Source organism: Pseudophryne corroboree (genome assembly GCF_028390025.1).
Source record: "Pseudophryne corroboree isolate aPseCor3 chromosome 3 unlocalized genomic scaffold, aPseCor3.hap2 SUPER_3_unloc_77, whole genome shotgun sequence".
NCBI lineage: Eukaryota > Metazoa > Chordata > Amphibia > Anura > Myobatrachidae > Pseudophryne > Pseudophryne corroboree.
In genome coordinates this window covers 216,952-239,433 of record NW_026967571.1, presented here as the reverse complement: position 1 = coordinate 239,433, position 22,482 = coordinate 216,952, and the positions used below count along the sequence as shown (strand labels likewise).

Here is a 22,482-nt window from a genome sequence, read left to right as displayed (position 1 = left end):
CATCCTGGATTCCGAACCTCCGTCCCTCTAGCAGGTGAGAACTGAGCAGACACCACAGGAGCGATATCCTGGCCATTAGGATTATATTCCGGCGCCTGTGCAGGTGAGATTCGGACCACATTTCCAACTGGCCCCGTGAAAACCACTCTGGCATTTGACCTGCTCACCGAAAAGGCCTCTTAGGCCGCACCATCTTCTTCATCAACGGAACATATTGATGGATTGTCACTGCAAATCTGACCCGACTCCGGATCCGCAGACCTCTTTCCACAGGAAAACACAGAGAACTTCAACCGTTTCGTATCTACCCTGATACCCACCTCCGACGTCTACGTCGTTGGGAAAACAGCCTTCCCCTGTGTTGAAGAACAGTCAGAGAGAAACAACGATTTGCACCACTTGTGTCTTGACCTCGCCTTAATCAGGAGAGTGTCCCAGTACAGAATAACAATGGCTCTCACTAGTGAAAGAATACCATCCTACTGCCATCACTCCGGTGAAATGGCAAAGACAGTCCTGGATATCAACCCAGGTAAGCTGAATGCGGAGAACGATGCATTTAACCCCTTTCTACCTTTACGTGCTGGAGCTCCCTGGCCTGAGAGATTCCATCCTGTAGTTCAACTTCGTAAGGAGAAATCTCTGTTTTTCCCCTTTTTTTTTTTTACCAGGAACTGCAGGACAATGCCCTGACCTTGAAGCAACTCTGGTATGGCGTCGCGTACTACCTCCCCTTCCAGAGGGGAAACGGCAAGATCTATTTGAAAAATCAGTGAGGGGAATCATCTGTAAATGCCAGTATGTCCCCCTTTGGATTCCATTATTAACTCACAGGTCCAAGTCCATTCCGGGACTGACTGAAGAGTAGTAGACGAGTTCCCACCGGAGTGGGCTCCAGCCAGATAGACCCAGCAACCTGCGGTGGATGTGGTAGAAACAGAAAACGACATCCGCTTCTGCGAACCTGACAAGGCTGCAGAACTCTTACTTTTCACCTTCCACTATCTGCACAGAAAGGGAAAAAAGAACGGTATCGAACCGGTTGAAATGACTGAATCCCACAGCAGAATGCGTCACCAACCGTTGTGAGGGAATCTAACTCACGAAGTTAGACTTACCAGTGGTATCCACCAACATTGACTGAACTGAGGCCTCCCCAAACAGAGGTACACCGTCCCCGGGAAACACTCCACTATCTCTCGGAGTCAGCCTCAGCATTCCCCCGGCCACACCTCCTGCAGTCGCACGGCAGCCTGCCGCCATGTTATAGAGAGGAACCAACATAAGACACACCCCCTCTCTCTATAGGGTAATTCTATCGGATTCTTTCCAAATACAAACACTCCCTCATGTGCATGTAATGCAAATAACTGCAAAGCATAGAATAAAATATCACTTAGCTTCCTGTATACGATCCTTTGTGACAGGGCCCCGTGCAGACCAGGAGTTGACTTTCACTTTATTCTATCCACGGCGGGAAAAGAATAAACATTCGGACTCCTTGTGAGGATCTGAGACCAACTCGTCACGGCCGACCTAGAGCTTTATCAACAGAGCGACCAGCACATGAGAAGGATTACTATTACTTCAGAATTCATTATAAATCATAATATGAATATACATAATGTAATATACATATATACATGGTCATACACATTCAGAACACATTGATGTCACTAGGGACCCAATGGTTCCGGACATTCCACTTATATGTATGGTGTATGTGTGTGTGTATATATATATATATATATATATATATATATATATATATATATATATATATATATATATACATATATACACACACATACACCATACATATAAGCGGATTGTCCGGAACCATCGGGTCCCTAGTGACATCAATGTGTTCTGAATGTGTATGACCATGTACTGAATGCCCCAGTTGTGGATCTGACAGGAAACCTTATGGTCGACAGAAAACCTAGCAATCGTCGACAGCAGGGAGAAGAAACCTGGCAAAATAACATTCTTGCGACCCCGAGGGGTCCGAGGGAAGAATACATATATAATTTTAACAACACTCCCCCACAAATACTACCATGTCTGTGCTCGAGGTAGAGGCCCATGGAACAGTACCATACATATACATATAAATATATATACAGGTTAGTTACAGCATGTTAATTTTCACCCGGTAATATCAGTTGGCGCCGACAGGGTCACCCACATACTACTGTGTCTCCCCTACACCCACATACTACCGTGTCTCCCCTACACCCACATACTACTGTCTCTCCCCTACACCCACATACTACTGTCTCTCCCCTACACCCACATACTACTGTGTCTCCCCTACACCCACATACTACTGTGTCTCCCCTACACCCACATACTACTGTGTCTCCCCTACACCCACATACTACTGTGTCTCCCCTACACCCACATACTACTGTGTCTCCCCTACACCCACATACTACTGTGTCTCCCCTACACCCACATACTACTGTGTCTCCCCTACACCCACATACTACTGTGTCTCCCCTACACCCACATACTACTGTGTCTCCCCTACAGCATAATACTACCGACCTGCTGACACTTCATCTACTGAATCAAGTATCAACAGGAGTCGGCGATGCCGACAGAGAGAATCCCATAGCTGTTTGCGACCTAGCACTCACACATGTGTACTAAAAAGCTATAGTGGGTATACCTGACAGGGAAAACACAGACATATATGCACAACACAATGATTACATGCCCATTATCTAAGATAGTGCTATATTTCCTTCTATATTGCACTAATCGCTGTGCCCCCCCTTCGTTTACATTGTACACTGTTTTAGCGGGGACATGTAGAAAATGGCGCCATGGTGTGAGGGGTAAGCCCCGCCCCTTCTCGTCGCGCTTCAGCCCCGCTAATATTTTAGCTTTTTATGCTGGCAGGGGTCCGGATGCAGAGCCTATGCACTGTGTACGTGTTTAACCAGGCTTAATGGAGAGGATATTGCTGCCCAGGGCTCCCCCCCCCCCCCCCTGCGCCCTGCACCCTTGTAAAGCCGTTGGTGTGTGGGAGCAATGGCGCGCAGTGCGACCGCTGCTGTATACTGGCGGGGGTATCGTACACAGTGCCCGGGCACCGACTCTTGCCAGTGAAAAGACCCTCAGTAACTGCTGCCCAAGGCGCTCCCCCCCAGCGCCCTGCTCCCTGTGAGTGCCGTTGGTGTGTGGGTGCATGGAGCGCAGCGCTACCGCTGTACTTACTTCCGTTACTGAAGTCTTCTGCCGTCTGATGTCTTCTGTTCTTCTCATACTCACCCGGCTTCTGTCTTCTGTGAGGGGGGTGACGGCGTGGCTCCGGGAACAAGCAGCTAGGCCAGGGGTGGGCAATTATTTAAGCTGGGGGGACACCGAACAGTTTCTAATGAACATTGGAGGGCCGCTCCCCCCCCCCTTTCCCCGCAGGCACAAATAAACATACAATGTATAAACACAACTATAAGCCAGTATTAAAAAAAATCCCAAAAGAAAACAAAACAGTGCTGAAAACAAAGACATCACCGAGTATTATGCTGTTATTGATAATATTAGCAGCATGATAGGGGCAGTATGTGCCACACCCAGCCATCTTAATTTATTATAAATTACCTCCCCTCTCCCCTACCCGTCGACCGAGTCTCCCCGATTTGTGAGGCACAGAACTGACTAATACTGCAGTCAGTGAGAGCACCGGAGACAGCCAGTCACTGGTTCAGCCTGTTCTCCTTTGGCACTACCCTTGCACCTCGTCCGGCTCCATTAAAACCCCATGCGAGAACTACCTGAGGAGCTGCAGGAGCTACAGGCAGCCAGCCCAGCAGCCAGTCTCCCACTCTCACGTTAGTACTACGCAGCAGCCTCAACCGTGGCAAACACAATCTGGCTGAGCTCCCGCCCTCTGTAAAAAAATTAAATACATCGGTCAGCAGACCGGCTGACGTGAGGCATCACGTGACACGACCGCGAGACCAATGCCCAGGATTTCCTCAGCGGCGCCGGCAGCCGCTTTGGAGGTGCTGCAGCGCAATCATAAACAGCTCAGCCTGTCGGGCCACTTGTGATTGCGCGCTGGTGAGAGGTAGCGGGCCGGACAGGATCGGTTTGCGGGCCGCATCCGGCCCGCAGGCCGTATGTTGCCCACCCCTAAGCTAGGCGCACCAAGTGATCGAACCCTCTGGAGCTAATGGTGTCCAGTAGCCTAAGAAGCAGAGCCCTTGAACTAAGAAGTAGGTCTGATCCTCTCCCCTCACTCCCACGATGCAGGGAGACTGTAGCCAGCAGGTCTCCCTGAAAATAATTAAAGCCTAACATAAAGTCTTTTTCCAGAGAAACTCAGTAGAGCTCCCCTAGTGTGTGTCCAGTCTCTCCTGGGCACAGAATCTAACTGAGGTCTGGAGGAGGGGCATAGAGGGAGGAGCCAGTTCACACCCATTCAAAGTCTTAATAGTGTACCCATGTCTCCTGCGGATCCCGTCTATACCCCATGGTCCTTACGGAGTCTCCTGCATCCTCTAGGACATATGAGAAAATAATAAATAATAATAATACAATTACACCACAGGCTACTCCCCCTGTATAATAACAGGACACCACAGGCTGCTTCCCCTGTATAATAATAATAATAATAATAATAAAAGGACACCACTGGCTGCTCCCCCTGTATAATAATAATAACAGGACACCACTGGCTGCTCCCCCTGTATAATAATAATAATAATAATAATAATATTAACAACAGGACACCACAGGCTGCTCAACCTGTATTATTTTAATATTAATAATAATAATAATAATAATAATAATAATAATAAAAACAACAACAACAGGACACCACAGGCTGCTCCCCCTGTATAATAATAATAATAACAGGACATTACAGGCTGATCCTCCTGTATAATAATAATAACAGGACACCACAGGCTGCTCCTCCTGCATAATAAAAGGACACCACAGTCTGCTCCTCCTGTGTAATAATAATAAAAGGACACCACAGTCTGCTCCTCCTGTGTAATAATAATAAAAGGACACCACAGTCTGCTCCTCCTGTGTAATAATAATAACAGGACACCACAGGCCGCCCCCCCTGTATAATAATAATAATAATAACAGGACACCACAGGCTGCTCCCCCTGTATAATAATAATAACAATACACCACATGCTGCTCCCCCTGTATGGTAAGACGCCATTACCTGATCTCCACGGACACTGGGAGGCTGCAGCAGTCGATGAAAACTCACTTCCAACATGTGGAACGCACAGGCCGGAAGTAAGGTGGAACGCACAGGCAGGAAGTAGGGCATGATTGGCAAAGGCTGCTTACTGGTTACTGGGTCCTCCCCTACTACACCCCGGCCTATGCAAGATATGTTAACACACGTCCTCAGTGCAGGAGGCCGGCGGCCATTTTCTTGTAGACCAGTCCGGCAGCAGCAATAGGTTCCCTGGCCGTGTAGTGACGTCAGGAGCGGCGGCCATTTTCCCCTGGTCTGAGCTCCGCCTTCCTTCTATCATTCCCACAAGGCAGCAGGAGCAGAGAGCAGCCATTGCTGTGTCTGGCAGCAGGTAATGATATTATTATTATTATTCTATAGGCTGAGCAGCTCTGGTGTCAGGTTCTGTACTACAGGGGGAGCAGCCTCTGGTGCCTTGTTATAGTGCAGCTGGAGCAGCCTCTGGTGCTGCATTATCCCTGTACAGGTGGCTGACACTCTAGTGTCCTATTACTGTAATACAGGTGGCGCAGACCCCGTCGTTACCGTAATACAGGTGGCGCAGACACTGCCGTTACCATAGTACAGGTGGCGCAGAGCCCACATTTACCGTAATACAGGTGGCGCAGACCCCGGTGTTACCGTAATACAGGTGGCGCAGACCCCGCCATTACCGTAATACAGGTAGCGCAGACCCCGCCGTTACCGTAATACAGGTGGCGCAGACCCCACATTTACCGTAATACAGGTGGTGCAGACCCTGCCGTTACCGTAATACAAGTGGCGCGGACCCCTCCGTTACCGTAATACGGGGGCACTGACCCCGGTGTTACTGTAAAACAGGTTGCACGGACCCCACCGTTACCATAATACAGGGGGCACGGACCCCGCCGTTACCGTAACACAGGTGGCGCGGACCCCGCCGTTACCGTAATACAGGTGGCGCGAACCCCGCCGTTACCGTAATACAGGTGTTGCGGACCCCGCCGTTACCATAATTGTATACACGGGACATTACAGGTGTTGTGTCCTATGGCATTGTGCTGTACAAGGGGAGTGGCCTGTGTTGTCATAATATACAGGGGTAGCATCCTGTCATAGTATACAGGGGGGTGGCCTGTGTTGTCATAGTATACAGGGGGAGTGGCCTGTGTTGTCATAATTTACAGGGAGAGCGGCCTGTGTTATCATAATATACAGGGGTAGCATCCTGTGCTGTCATAGTATACAGGGGGAGCGGCCTGTGTTGTCATAATATACAGGGGGAGCATCCTGTGTTGTCATAATATACAGGGGGAGCGTCCTGTGCTGCCATAGTATACAAGGGGAGTGGCCTGTGTAGTCATAATTTACAGGGGTAACATCTTGTGTTGTCATAGTATACAGGAGGAGCAGCCTGTGGCATCCTACTCTACAGGGGGAGCAGCCTGTGGTGTCCTGTTGTTGTTGTTGTTGTTATTATACAGGAGGATCAGCCTGTGGTGTCCTGTTATTATTATACAGAGGGAGCAGCCTGTGGTGTACAGTTATTATTATTATTATATTTATTATACAGGAGGATCAGCCTGTGGTGTCCTATTATTATTATACAGAGGGAGCAGCTTGTGGTGTACAGTTATTATTATTATTATATTTATTATACAGGAGGATCAGCCTGTGGTGTCCTATTATTATTATTATTATTATACAGGGGAAGCAGCCTGTGGTGCCCTATTATTATTAATTTATTAATGAGTTTCTCTGAAAATACTTTTTGTTAGGTTTATTATTTTCAGGGAGCACTGCTGGCAACAGTCTCCCTGCATCGTGGGAGTGAGGGGGGAGAAGCAGACCTACTTCTGTGAGTTTCAAGGCTCTGCTTCTTTGGCTACTGGACACCATTAGCTCCAGAGGGTCTGATCGCTAGGTACGCCTAGATGCTCGTTCCCAGAGCCCGCCGTCACCCCCCTTGCAGAGCCAGAAGTCTGATACTTTGCCCAGTTACTACTCCCGGAGATCGACACGAATACTGTTTCTTATGTCGACCATAATGTTTCCTGACTAGATCCACAAAATCGGCATTCAGTACATGTTTCATACACATTAAGAACGTATTAACGTCACTAGGAACCCTGCTGTTCCTGTCACAAGGGATATTTATATATGAGATATATATATATATATATATATATATATATATATATAAAATTGTGTGTATAGCTGTATTTAAAGGTATATATATGTATATATATATAAACGCATAATAAAAATCAGCGGCACTCAGAGACTGTTCAAATAGTCAAAAAAACGTTGTATTGAAGATTACTGCAAAAAATCCAACGTTTCGGGACTAGATCGTCCCTTTTTCAAGGTGAGTAACAGTGAAATAACACATAAAACATACCTTTATACCATAAGAAGAGACCCCACACGTGTTCGTCGGTGAGACGCTGTCCGGCCTCGGGCCCCGGCGGCTTCCGCTGTCGTCATCAGGGGGCGTCCGTCATTGCCGTGGTAACCGGACGCATAGGCGCTCCCCTGGTGACGCGCTGTGAAAGAGAATGTGCACGTAAACCATGTAGATCCTCCTATAGTGATACATCTGACAAGTGCTATCTTCAACATTCCTTATACGTTATGGTTTACTTCACCCTACTTCCTTTACGGCTTTTAGTGTCTTCTCACACTGGGTCTCCACAGGCTGACAACTACCTTAAATACAGCGGTCCCACCACCTTACAGGCTGAATCCAATTACCTTAAACTTAACATCGTGAACCCCCTGAATGTACTAGTGCAAAATGAGGGAGCCCCTGCTGTTACACTGGGCTCCATGGGGGTATGAATATTACATTGGCAGTGTGTCACAGACCTGTTATCACAAATACACATTGAAACTAATTGTAACAGACTGAAAATGTGCCAGTCTTCGTGCCGTGACTGCTGGCCGGATGAATGTGTTCGATGCAAGGAGTATTGGTGAGATATGACAGTCTGTGATGTGTATGTCTGTACCTAAGTGTGTGAAAATATTGTGCAGCGAAAATGTTGATAATGGTTATGATAAAAGAAATATTGTTAAGCTGAAATTACATGTAACTTACTTCAGGTACTATGGTAATAAACTGCTGTGAAGTGTACCCAAAAAAATTTCAGATATCCCTTCCTCTGCGCTCCCTAATTAATGAGTGATACAGATAGATAAACTCTACTTATCTTAGAGCAGAGAGATTTCTTCGTGTCCCGCTATTTCCTGGGTATATTTTGCATCTCAATAGTAATCACAAATATTTCCAGTGACGTTACATGTAAAAGAAAATTAAAACACAATCTAGTGTAATAAGTTCATAACACTTTGTTTAAGAACTTTTGCAACAGAGATTCTCGCTTCATATATATCAAATCTCAGTCCAACAGATGAATAAAAGTCTCTTTTTTAATGTTAAAACAACAATCCAACATTTGCAATCTTCATCATAAGAAGAAAAGGAATAGGTTCATTTCACAATTCAAACTTATGAAGGTGGCCTCCTACCAGATTTCGGGATTTAAAAGTGCACGTAAAGAAGCTGCATAGATGTTCTATGTCCCCAAGGGAGCCGGCTTCAGTTGTGGGTACTTTGTCCTCTCCTCATCTGGTCAGGTTCTCCACCAATCTCCTCTGTTTAGCCAACGCGTTTCGATCGGATGATCTTTCTCAAGGCATAATCCAAATGATCCATCTTCCCTAATATTTATACCCATATGACTTGATATCCCTAATTACTGGGAGGAGCCACCCTCATTTACAATTCAAATTCATTTATATACATTTTGTCCATATAAATTCCTAATCTAACATCAGTGGGCTACTCTTTATTACATATCCTAACACATTCCATAAGAAACGCTATGTTGAATCCTTTTTTTCTAGTTAAAAATTGAGAAACTTAAAAATTAAAGATACCGGAAATAGCTAGTGCATCTAGAATTAACTTCCGGTTTCCCCTCTTGTAAGGTTCCATGTCCTATCTGGACTAAAAAAATGGTCCGTGACATCCGGTCACGTGACCGTCGAGTGCAGTGCACATAAAGTTCCTACATCTCCAATGAGGGACCCGGTCATATGATCCCGCCGACCGGAAGTCCTCCCGAGGCCGTGCGTTGGAAGCTAATTCATACACACATAGACCGCGGCCGTGACTTCCGGTCACATGACCGCCACTCGCTGTGTGTGCTGCAAATCCCACACTCCCCGCGATTGGCCCGGTCATATGGTCGCCCTTACCGGAAGTTCTCCCGCGGCCATTTTTCAATATCCCGAGAGGGAACAAGAAGCATATATTATCTGCATTGATGAATAAAAAGGCACCATATTAACTACTGGATAAAACAAATTTCTATCCCTCTCAGTCAAACCTTAATTATACATATGTACAACAACCACAATCGTTATGTCTTTTTGGCGATAGAACGCTGTCCAGATGATAATGTTTCATCTCCAGATTTCTCCAGTTCTTCCATAGTGTCAAATATTCCAATGTGATGGACCACAAAATTGATGTTATCTCTAATGGATAATACAAAATATAATTATATATCTTCGTATACTATCTTTATAATCCATTATATAACAGAAATATTCACACAAAGATAATATTCTAATCAAGGAACCATTTGACCTCAAAGTCCTTATTCAAACCTCCCGGGATCAAGGTCTTCAAGGAGTGTATATATTGCATTTCCGTCCTTGCTAGGACTGTTGCTATATTATTACACTTCCAATTCCCTTTTATTTGTTTTATTGCTCCAAATTTTGTCAATTGTTTTACATCTTGATTATGGGTATTTTTAAAATGAGCTGAAAGGGCATGTGTTTCCATACCATTCCTTATATTGCGTAGATGTTCCGCAAACCTTATCTTTAAATTCCTACCAGTCCTACCGATGTAAAACAAACCGCAACTGCATCCCAGAAAGTATACTACATCTTCTGACGTCCTAGTGGATGCTGGGACTCCGTAAGGACCATGGGGATATAGCGGCTCCGCAGGAGACAGGGCACAATAATAAAAGCTTTAGGATCAGGTGGTGTGCACTGGCTCCTCCCCCTATGACCCTCCTCCAAGCCTCAGTTAGATTTTTGTGCCCGACGAGAAGGGTGCAATCTAGGTGGCTCTCCTGAGCTGCTTAGAATAAACGGTACGTGTGTGTCGACATGTAGGAGGACGATGTTGGTGAGGAGGCGGAGCAAATTGCCTGTATTGGTGATGTCACTCTCTAGGGAGTCGACACTGGAATGGATGGCTTATTTAGGAATTACGTGATAATGTCAACACGCTGCAAGGTCGGTTGACGACATGAGACGGCCGGCAAACAAATTAGTACCTGTCCAGGCGTCTCAGACACCGTCAGGGGCTTGTAAAAACGCCCATTTACCTCAGTCGGTCGACACAGACACAGACACGGACACTGACTCCAGTGTCGACGGTGAAGAAACAAACGTATTTTCCTTTAGGGCCACACGTTACATGTTAAGGGCAATGAAGGAGGTGTTACATATTTCTGATACTACAAGTACCACAAATAAGGGTATTATGTAGGGTGTGAATAAACTACTTGTAGTTTTTCCTGAATCAGATAAATTAAATGAAGTGTGTGATGATACGTGGGTTTCCTCCGATAGAAAATTATTGGCGGTATACCCTTTCCCGCCAGAAGTTAGGGCGAGTTGGGAAACACACCTTAGGGTGGATAAGGCGCTCACACGCTTATAAAAACAAGTGGCGTTACCGTCTCCAGATACGGCAGCCCTCAAGGAGCCAGCTGATAGGAAGCTGAAAAATATCCTAAAAGTATATACACACATACTGGTGTTATACTACGACCAGCAATCGCCTCAGCCTGGATGTGCAGCGCTGAGGGGGCTTGGTCGGATTTCCTGACTGAAAATATTGATACCCTTGACAGGGACAAGATTTTATTGACTATAGAGCATTTTAAGGATGCATTTCTATATATGCGAGATGCGCAGAGGGATATTTGCATTCTGGCATCAAGAGTAAATGTGATGTCCATATCTGCCAGACGAAGACACGACAGTGGTCAGGTGATGCAGATTCCAGACGGCACATGGAAGTATTGCCGTATAAAGGGGCGGTCCATCGGACCTGGTGGCCATGGCAACAGCTGAAAAATCCACCTTTTGTTACCCCAAGTCACATCTCAGCAGAAAAGGACACAGTCTTTTCAGTCTCAGTCCTTTCGTCCCCATAAGGGCAGGCGGGCAAAAGGGCCAGTCATATCTGCCCAGGGGTAGAGGAAAGGGAAGAAGACTGCAGCAGGCAGCCCATTCCCAGGAACAGAAGCCCTCCACAGCTTCTGCCAAGTCCGCAGCATGACGCTGGGGCCGTACAAGCGGACTCAGGTGCGGTAGGGGGTCATCTCAAGAGTTTCAGCACGCAGTGGGTTCACTCACAAGTGGACTCCTGGATCCTACACGTACTATCCCAGGTGTACATTGGAAATTCGAGACGTCTCCCCCTCACAAGTTCCTGAAGTCTGCTTTACCAACGTCTCCCTCCGACAGGGAGGCAGTATTGGGAACAATTCACAGGCTGTATTCCCAGCAGGTGATAATCAAAGTACCCCTTCTACAACAAGGGAAGGGGTATTATTCCACACTATATTGTGGTACTGAAGCCAGACGGCTCGGTGAGATCTGAAATATTTGAACACTTACATACAAGCGTTCAAATCAAGATGGAGTCACTCAGAGCAGTGATAGCGAACCAGGAAGAAGGGGACGATATGGTGTCACTGGATATCAGGGACGCTTACCTACATGTCCAAATTTGCCCTTCTCACCAAGGGTACCTCAGGTTCGTGGTACAGAACTGTCACTATCAGTTCAGACGCTGCCGTTTGGATTGTCCACGGCACCCCGGGTCTTTACCAAGGTAATGGCCGAAATGATGATTCTTCTTAAAAGAAATATGGACGCTTTCCTGATAAGGGCAAGGTCCAGAGAACAGTTGGAGGTCGGAGTAGCACTATCTTAAGTAGTTCTACGACAGCACGAGTGGATTCTAAATATTCCAAAATCGCAGTTTTTTCCGACGACACGTCTACTGTTCCTAGGGATGATTCTGGACACAGTCCAGAAAAGGATGTTTTCTCCCGGAGAAGAAAGCCAGGGAGTTATCCGAGCTAGTCAGGAACCTCCTAAAACCAGGAAAAGTATCAGTGCGTCATTGCACAAGGATCCTGTGAAAAATGGTGGTTTCTTACAAAGCGATCCCATTCGGTAGATTTCACGCAAGAACCTTTCCGTGGGATCTGCTGGAAAAATGGTCCGGATCGCATCTTCAGATGCATCAGCGGATAACCCTGTCTCCAAGGACAAGGGTGTTTCTTCTGCGGTGGCTGCAGAGTGCTCATCTATGAAAGGGCCGCAGATTCGGCATTCAGGACTGGGTCCTGGTGACCACGGATGCCAGCCTTCGTGGCTGGGGAGCAGTCACACAAGGAAAAAATTTCCAGAGAGTGTGATCAAGTCTGGAGACTTTTCTCCACATAAATATACTGGAGCTAAGGGCAATTTACAATGCTCTAAGCTTAGCAAGACCTCTGCTTCAAGGTCAGCCGGTATTGATCCAGTGGGACAACATCACGGCAGTCGCCCACGTAAACAGACAGGGCGGCACAAGAAGCAGGAGGGAAATGACAGAAACTGCAAGGATTCTTCGCTGGGCGAAAAATCATGTGATAACACTCTCAGCAGTGTTCATTCCGGGAGTGGAAAACTGGGAAGCAGACTTCCTCAGCAGGCATGACCTCCACCCGGGAGAGTGGGGACTTCATCGGGAAGTCTTCCACATGAGTGGACATGATGGCGTCCCGCCTGAACAAAAAACTAGACAGATATTGCGCCAGGTCAAGGGACCCTCAGGCAATAGCAGTGGACGCTCTGGTAACACTGTGGGTGTACCAGTCAGAGTATGTGTTCCCTCCTATGCCTCTCATACCAAAAGTACTGAGAATCATAAGAGGGAGACGATACTCGTGGTTCCGGATTGGCCAAGAAGGACTTGGTACCCGAAACTTCAAGAGATGTTCACGGAAGACCCGTGGCCTCTACCTTTAAGAAAAGACCTGCTCCAGCAGGGGCCTTTGTCTGTTCCAAGACTTACCGCGGCCGCGTTTGACGGCATGGCGGTTGAACGCCGGATCCTGAAAGGGCATTCCAGATGAAGTTATCCCTACCCTGGTCGAAGACAGGAAGGATGTAACCGCAAAACATTTTCACCGCATTTGGCGAAGATATGTTGCGTGGTGTGAGGCCAAGAAGGCCCCTACAGAGGAATTCCAACTGGGTCGTTTCCTACATTTCCTGAAAACAGGACTGTCTATGGGCCTAAAATTAGGGTCCATTAAGGTTCAAATTTCGGCCCTGTCGAATTTCTTCCAGAAAGAACTGGCTTTAGTGCCTGACGTTCAGATGTTTGTAAAAGGGGTACTGCATATACAGCCTCCTTTTGTGCCCCAGTGGCACCTTGGGATCTCAATGTTGTTTTGAGTTTCCTAAAGTCACATTGGTTTGAACCACTCACCACTGTGGACTTAAAATATCTCACATGGAAGGTGACGATGCTATTAGCCCTGGCTTCAGCCAGGCGTGTGTCAGAATTGGCGGCTTTATCATATATAAAGCCCTTACTTAATTTTTCATTCTGACAGGGCAGAATTGAGGACTCGTCCTCAATTTCTCCTTAAGGTGTTTTCTGTTTTTCACATGAACCAACCTATTGTGGTACCTGCGGGTACTAGGGACTTGGAGGACTCCAAGTTACTTGACGTTGTCAGGGTCCTGAAAAATATGTTTCCAGGACGGCTGGAGTCAGAAAATCTGACTCGCTGTTTAGCCTGTATGCACCCAACAAGATGGGTGCTCCTGCTTCTAAGCAGACGATTGCTCGCTGGATTTGTAATACAATTCAGTTTACACATTCTGTGGCAGGCCTGCCACAGCCAAAATCTGTAAAAGCCCATTCCAAAAGGAAGGGGGCTCATCTTGGGCGACTGCCCGAGGGGTCTCGGCTTTACAACTTTGCCGAGCAGTTACTTGGTCAGGGGCAAACACGTTTGCTAAATTCTACAAATTTGATACCCTGGCTGAGGAGGACATGGAGTTCTCTCATTCGGTGCTGCAGGGTCATCCGCACTCTCCCGCCCGTTTGGGAGCTTTGGTATAATCCCCATGGTCCTTACGGAGTCCCAGCATCCACTAGGACGTCAGAGAAAATAAGATTTTACTTACCGATAAATCTATTTCTCGTAGTCCGTAGTGGATGCTGGGCGCCCATCCCAAGTGCGGATTGTCTGCAATACTGGTACATAGTTATTGTTACAAAAATCGGGTTATTCTTGTTGTGAGCCGTCTTTTCAGAGGCTCCTTCGTTGTTATCATACTGTTAACTGGGTTCAGATCACAGGTTGTACGGTGTGATTGGTGTGGCTGGTATGAGTCTTACCCGGGATTCAATATCCTTCCTTATTATGCACGCTCGTCCGGGCACAGTATCCTAACTGAGGCTTGGAGGAGGGTCATAGGGGGAGGAGCCAGTGCACACCACCTGATCCTAAAGCTTTTATTATTGTGCCCTGTCTCCTGCGGAGCCGCTATATCCCCATGGTCCTTACGGAGTCCCAGCATCCACTACGGACTACGAGAAATAGATTTATCGGTAAGTAAAATCTTATTTTCTTGAGGTGCAAGTTATAAATTAATTGATTTTTAAGTTTTGGCCATTTATCTCAATTTCAGTACACTTACTCGTGCCACTGACTGTTTTGCACATACTGCAGATGCCGCACCTGAAAAAACCTTTTGTAAGGGTGCGAACATTTACCCTTGGAGGGGATAAAGCACTTCTAACTAATTTATCTTTTATGTTCTTGGCTTTGCGGTAAATAAATTGAGGCCTATCTGGTAACACCTTTTCTAACAGAGGATCACCTTTCAGAATCATCCAATGATTTCTAAATATCTTTTCTATATGTTTATAATCAGTATTGAAATTCGTAATGAATGCCATCGAGTAATCCTTACTGTTGTTACCAGTAGTCTCCAATCTCCTCCTAGGGATTAATAAATCCTACCTATCCAAGCCTTCACATTTCTTTTTAGCTGTCACAATACTTTTATTGCTGTAGCCACTTTCTCTGAACTTCTTTATCATTAATTCTGCTTGTTCCTCATATACCTCCTTATCTGTGCAGTTCCTCTTCAATCTCTGTAGTTGACTGTTCGGTATGGAATCTAACCAGTTACTATGATGGCAACTGGTGGTATGAATATACATGCCCGTCTAGATACATAGACGATATAATCTTCTTTTGGCGAGGAAACAGGGAGACCTTATCCACCTTCTGTCAATATCTGAATGAGAATAATTATAATATTTCTCTAACATTTGACATTAGCAATGTCAGTGTCAATTTCCTTGACCTCAATATCTATGTTGATAAGGGACAGCTGAAAACTCGCAACTACACAAAACCCACTGATTCGGGCATGTATATTCATAGGTGGTGAGTTCCCGCGCCATGTACCCCTGCGGTCGCACAGCAGCGCCAACATCCGCACCGGCAGTGGCCAGACCCCGGACTCGGCGGCAGTGAGTACTCACCTCATGACACATAGCAACCAAACCGGGGTCTAGCTTTTATCCTGTAATACAGGCATTCCCAACCACGGTCCTCAAGGCACACTAACAGTCCTGGTTTTAGTGATATCCAGGCTTGAACACAGGTGACTTAATTAGTAGCTCAGTTATTTTGATTTAACCATCTGTGCTGCAGCCTGGATATCACTACAACCTGCACTGCTGGTGTGCCTTGAGGACCGTGGGAATGCCTGCTCTAATAGGTGCTAGATAAATGCTAAGTAGAATCTGAATGGTTGCTATGGGCAACATCTCTACTTCTAAAAAGCCACACCTTAGTAAATATACCCCTTACTCATTACTCTGACAAGGTGAGACTACTTCTCTGGCATCCTCCCATGAAGGTGCCAGTTGAGCTTAGTAAATTTGTGTGTTGCGTTTAAGTCAGCCTGTTGCTGACGTTATTCATGCTGTGGCATGCGTTATGCTGTTATTGGTTGTGTTTACCCACAGGTTGTGTTATGCTTTATGTCAGCATATTGCTTCATATTCTTCATGCCGTCGGCTGGTGTTCTATTGAATGGAACGTTCTGCGCCATACTGGAGGTGTGAGCTGGTAAGATGCTCACCGTGGTTTAACAATAAATTATTTCCTCGTAATGGCCGTCTTCCTGGGCACAGTTACTTAAACTGGAGTCTGAAGGAGGGGCATAGAGGGAGGAGCCAGTTCACACCCATTCAAAGTCTTAAAGTGCCCATGTCTCCTGTGGATCCTGTCTATACCCCATGGTTCTTGAAGCGTCCCCAGCATCCTCTACGGACTAAGTGAAAAGTAATTACTGGTAGGTATTAAAATCCTATTATCTATAATAATACAGGAACATGACTGGGGAGGTGAGGAGATCTGGGAGTATTTACAGTGATATTGATGTCTCCCCCATTTAGCAGGACTACACCATAGTGAAGAAGACATCCGGTGACCGTGAGACCCCCAGCAACCATCCTCGTGTTGCAGGTGGACTAAGCAGGACCTAGAGCCCCATCACGGTGCCTCCACCTCACTCACTGACTCACTGATAAATAAGAGACACAATGACCAGAAGATCCTGGAACTCACCAACAAGATCATTCAGATGCTGACTGAAGAGGTGACTGCTGGGAATGGGGTATTATACAGTAACACCAGGGGACGTGTCTTGGTGATGACTGGAGAGGTGACTGCTGGGAATGGGGCATTATACAGTAACACCGGGGGATGTGTCTGGGTGATGATTGGAGAGGTGACTGCCGGGAATGGGGCATTATACAGTTACACCAGGGGACGTGTCCGGGTGATTACTGGAAAGGTGACTGCTGGGAATGGGACATTATACAGTAACACCAGGGAATGTGTCTGGGTGATGACTGGAGAGGTGACTGCTGGGAATGGGGCATTATACAGTAACACCAGGGAATGTGTCTGGGTGATGACTGGAGAGGTGACTGCTGGGAATGGGACATTATACAGTAACGCCAGGGGATGTGTCTGGGTGATGACTGGAGAGGTGACTGCTGGGAATGGGACATTATACAGTAACACCAGGGGATGTGTCTGGGTGATGACTGGAGAGGTGACTGCTGGGAATGGGACATTATACAGTAACACCAGGGGACGTGTCTGGGTGATGACTGGAGAGGTGACTGCTGGGAATGGGGCATTATACAGTAACACCAGGGGACGTGTCTGGGTGATGACTGTATCACTGTGTGTGTCAGGAGGTCACTGTCTATGTCTCCATGCAGGAGGGGGAGTATATAGAGGAACACAGGGGTCTGTACAAGGACGTGATGATGGAGAATTACTGGCCCCTCACAACACTGGGTAAGAGGAGACTGTCATGTATTGTACAGGGGAGAGCATGTATGGGGGCCCCTATATACACACATCATCTGATAATCACATATATACACTGTACTCAGTCACTGTGTGTCTCCTACAGATGGGCCCAGTAACAGAGATACCCCAGAGAGATGTCCCCGTCCCCTGTATTCCCAGGATTGTACAGAGGAGAATCACAGGATCCCACAGAAGGATCAGGTAGGTGGAATCAGTGACTGTCACTATATGATCTGTAGAGGAGCTGTGTGTATTATACACTGATATTATACTGTTTCACCTCAGTCTAATCTGACTGTATGTAAATGTCATTATAGTTTTTTGTTGTTGTTTTTTTAGGTAGACCATCTGTCTGATATTAAAACAGAAGATACAGAGGGAGAAAAAGAGACGTATGTGACTGATATACAGGCAGAAGATATGGAGGGAGAAGAAGAGACGTATGTAACTGATATAAAGGCAGAAGATATAGAGGGAGAAGAAGATACGTATGTGACTGATATGAAGGCAGAAGATATAGCGGGAGAAGAAGAGACGTATGTGACTGATATAAAGGCAGAAGATATAGAGGGAGAAGAAGAGACGTATGTGACTGATATAAAGGCAGAAGATATAGAAGGAGAAGAAGAGACGTATGTGACTGATACGAAGGCAGAAGATATAGAGGGAGAAGAAGAGACGTATGTGACTGATATAAAGGCAGAAGATACAGAGGGAGAAAAAGAGACGTATGTGACTGATATAAAGACAGAAGATACAGAGGGAGAAGAAGAGACGTATGTGACTGATTTAAAGGCAGAAGATATAGAGGGAGAAGAAGAGACGTATGTGACTGATATAAAGGCAGAAGATATAGAGGGAGAAGAAGAGACGTATGTGACTGATATAAAGGCAGAAGATACAGAGGGAGAAGAAGAGACGTATGTGACTGATATAAAGGCAGAAGATACAGAGGGAGAAGAAGAGACGTATGTGACTGATATAAAGGCAGAAGATATAGAGGGAGAAGAAGAGACCTATGTGACTGATATAAAGGCAGAAGATACAGAGGGAAAAGAAGAGACGTATGTGACTAATATAAAGGCAGAAGATAGAGAGGGAGAAGAAGAGACGTATGTGAGGGGTGATCAGCAGTGTAAGGAGGAGGAGATCCCTACAGATATCAGCACAGGTGAGTAATAAACACTTATTACAGAAGTCACATATTCTCCTTGCTCAGTCACTACAGCAATCTCTTATACTACACCCTCCTCTGTCAGTACACACTAATGTGGAATATGTATTTCTGCTGCAGGGTACACTAGGCTCCACAGGAAATGACATTGGGGTGTAGAGTAGGCTCTTGATCCGATGCACCAACAGGCTCAAAGCTTTGACCTTCTTCCCAGAATGCATAGCGCCGCCTCCTCTATAACCCCACCTTTGTGCACAGGAGCTCAGTTTTGTAGTTGGTGCCATGCAGTAAGCAGGCATACAACAGGGGGGCTGCAGCCCTAGGAAAAAGCTTTTTAAAGAAATTTACGCCTCACAAGAAGATGCTGGCTCGCTACCCCCTCGCTGCGGAGCTAAGTAAAAATTGGGAATCACACCCGCCAGTGGATTCGCAGGTGGCGCAGCTGGTGGTATCCTCAGCTCTGCCTGTAACTACCATCACATCCCTGAGAGAGCCGACGGATAAGCGTGTGGAGGGTTGTTTAAAGGCAATTTACACCCTAACCGGTGCTGCACATATGCCCACCATTGCAGCGACATGGGCTGCAGAAGCTGTGGAAGCGTGGGCTCAGGAGCTGGAGGCGGAGTTGCCGTCCAACGCTTCTGATCATGCTAGACAATGCTTGTCGTATATTGTCACAGCGTGTCATTACATTAAGGAGGCAGCTTCGGATACAGGTATTCTGTCAGCCAAGGTTTCTACTACGTCCATACTGGCTCGCCGGATTCTATGGTTGCGGTCCTGGTCCGTGGATCTGGATTCTAAGAAAACCCTGGAGGTACTCCCGTTTAAGGGAGACATTGTTTTCGGAGAAGACCTCAACAAGATAGTGGCTGACTTAGCTTCTGCTAAAACAATGTGTCTACCTAGTACTGCCCCTTCGGTGCTGAAGGCTAAGAGTACTCCCTTTCGCTCCTTTCGTCCTTCAGGGTAAGTAAAGGGTCAGGCGTACTCGAAACAGGTTCGCACTTCAAAACCAAATAAGCCCAAACAGGCCTGGGCTACCCGTCAGCCTGCTTCCAAAACTGACAAGCCTGCCGCATGGGGGATCCCAGGGTGGGGGGCCGACTTCTAGGGTATACCCAGGAATGGTTGAAGACCACTTCCGATGCCTGGGTTTGGGAAGTCGTCACTCAAGGTTACTGCTGTATCCTTCAAACATCACCCCCCTCATAGATTTTGCCTGACAGACATCCCTTCGGATCGGGTGAAGGCAAAAACTCTTCATTCGGTGGTACAGACCCTCCTGGACACAGATGTGGTAGTACAGGTGCCTTTGGTTCAGAGAGGCAAGGGGTACTATTCACCGCTGCTCCTAGTCCCAAAACTGAATGGGTCATCCCGGCCCATTCTCAACCTCAAGTCCTTGAACAAATTTGTAAAGGTCTCCAACTCTTCGCTCTATTGTTCTGGCATTGAAACCTGGGGATTATATGGTCTCCCTGGACATACAGGATGCTTACCTGCATATTTCCATTGCAATGTCGCATCAGCAATACCTGAGGTTTGCGGTTGGCAACCTCCATTACCAATTTTGGGCGTTACCCTTTGGTTTGACCATGGCTCCGTGAGCCTTCACCAAGGTCATGGTGGTCATGACGGCTGTGCTCCGCCGTCGAGGGGTCAGGATCCTACCGTACCTGGACGACTTATTGATCCTGGCAAATTCCCCAGAAACTCTCCTACGCCATCTGGATCTGACTATCCAGTTTCTGCAAGCCCACGGGTGGCTCATCAACTGGAAGAAATCTTCCCTGGTCCCTGCTTGGAGCATGGTGCACCTGTGGTCATTGTTGGACACTCACAACCAGCAGTTGTTCTTGTCTCAGGAGAAAGTCCTGAAGCTTCAGGACAGGATTCAATGCTTCCTATCTCGTCCGCAAGTGTCGATACATTCGGCAATGCAAGTGCTTGGTCTCATTATGTCTGCTTTCAGCATGGTGGAGTATGCTCAATTCCATTCCCGCCCTCTGCAGAAGCTTATTCTTGCCAAGTGGGACGGCCTGCCTCATCGGATCAGGTCTCAAATAATCTCCTTGTCTCCGGAGGTCCATCTGTCACTAAGCTGGTGGCTTCAGGACCAACGATTGAGCAGGGGTCGTCCTTTCTGAATCTCCAACTGGGTCCTACTGACGACGGATGCCAGTCTGAGAGGTTGGGGTGCGGTGTTGGAGCAACACTCCCTTCAGGGTCAGTGGACCAAGGAGGAGTCTCTCCTCCCGATAAACATTCTGGAATTGCGGGCGGTGTTCAACTCAGTGAACTTGGCCCCAGCATTTAATACAGAACAGACCTGTTCAAGTACAGTCGGACAACGCCATCACGGTGGCGTACATCAATCATCAAGGAGGCACTCGAAGCCGCATGGCATTGAGGGAAGTATCACGGATTCTTCAGTGTGCGGAACGTCATCTGCCAGCCATATCGGCAGTGTTCATTCCGGAGGTCCTAAACAGGGAGGCGGTCAAATACGCCTGTTATTTGATACATCTCGGTAATTTACTAAAAATTGTAATTCACAAACACTGCCGGCAATTGCCAAACACTGCCCTGAAAAAATACAAATCGTAAAAAAAAGCAGTTTTAAAATAGACCTGCCTTTTTTTACCGTGTTCTGATAGGCATGCACGGATTCGTGAGATCCGTGCATGTTTATCAGTGGGGAGGGGTGTGAAAGGGTTAAAAATAAAAAAATAAAAATGCATGGGGTCCCCCCTCCTAAGCATAACCAGCCTCGGATTCTTTGAGGCGGTCCTGGTTGTAAAAATCTGGGAAAAAAATTGACAGGGGTTCCCCCATATTTGAACAACCAGCATTGGGCTCTGCACCTGGTCCTGGTGCCAAAAATACGGGGGACACAAAGCGTAGGGGTCCCTCGTATTTTTAACACCAGCATCGGGCTCCACTAGTCAGAGAGATAATTCCACAGCCGGGGGACACTTTTATATAGGTCCCTGTGGCCCTGGCATTAAATCAGTAACTTGTCACCCCTGGCCAGTATTAAATGCGGGAAGACCGTGCGCATTATGGGGGCGGGGCCTTCACTATGAGCGGATCCAGCAGCTCACTAGCGCCATTTTCTCTCTGCAGCTTACACAGAAAACGCTGGCAGGGAAGCGCTGCCCCTCCACATCAACTCCAGACTACCTCAGAGGTACCAGGAGGTTATAGAGGGGGGGCAGCAGTTATATCCTTACAAATACCCTATTAAGGGTATTTAGTCTGCGCCTGGGTAAGTTATTTGTTAGCTGAAGGGGCGCTGTGTGGCTGGTTTCCTCATTCCTCTGTGACTCTCTAAAGGGCTCTGTGTGGAATTGTGCTTACTGCATATTCTTGTGTGTGTGTGTGTGTGTGTGTGTGTGTACCTCACATCACAATGTCCAAGGAGTATGTTTCCTGCACAGCAGAATGTTTTTCCTCCCCAGGGGGATCACTACAGTGTACTCAGGACAGTACACATTCTCAGGCTACTGGGTCTGAACCGCCTTGGTTGGACTCCATAAGGGGGATGATTACTAATATTTCTAATAAACTATCCCATACTGAGAAGGAGACGC

At 46.9% G+C, this 22,482-nt stretch overlaps 2 protein-coding genes across 2 annotated transcripts in view; one reads left to right on the top strand and one right to left on the bottom strand.

Moving 5' to 3' along the window:
* Positions 1 to 22,482, bottom strand: part of LOC134984720 (zinc finger protein 260-like) — a 197,631-nt gene that overhangs the window by 47,215 nt on the left and 127,934 nt on the right. The window lies entirely within an intron of this gene.
* The window catches only part of LOC134984725 (zinc finger protein 271-like), a 48,631-nt gene continuing 42,504 nt past the window's right edge, over positions 16,356 to 22,482 (top strand). Inside the window, exons 1-5 of the mRNA XM_063950232.1 lie at positions 16,356 to 16,678; positions 16,782 to 16,984; positions 17,619 to 17,697; positions 17,816 to 17,917; positions 18,056 to 18,883. Of these exons, the coding sequence (XP_063806302.1) occupies positions 16,970 to 16,984; positions 17,619 to 17,697; positions 17,816 to 17,917; positions 18,056 to 18,883 (1,024 nt within the window). The 5' untranslated portion in view covers positions 16,356 to 16,678; positions 16,782 to 16,969. The remainder of the gene's footprint in view (positions 16,679 to 16,781; positions 16,985 to 17,618; positions 17,698 to 17,815; positions 17,918 to 18,055; positions 18,884 to 22,482) is intronic.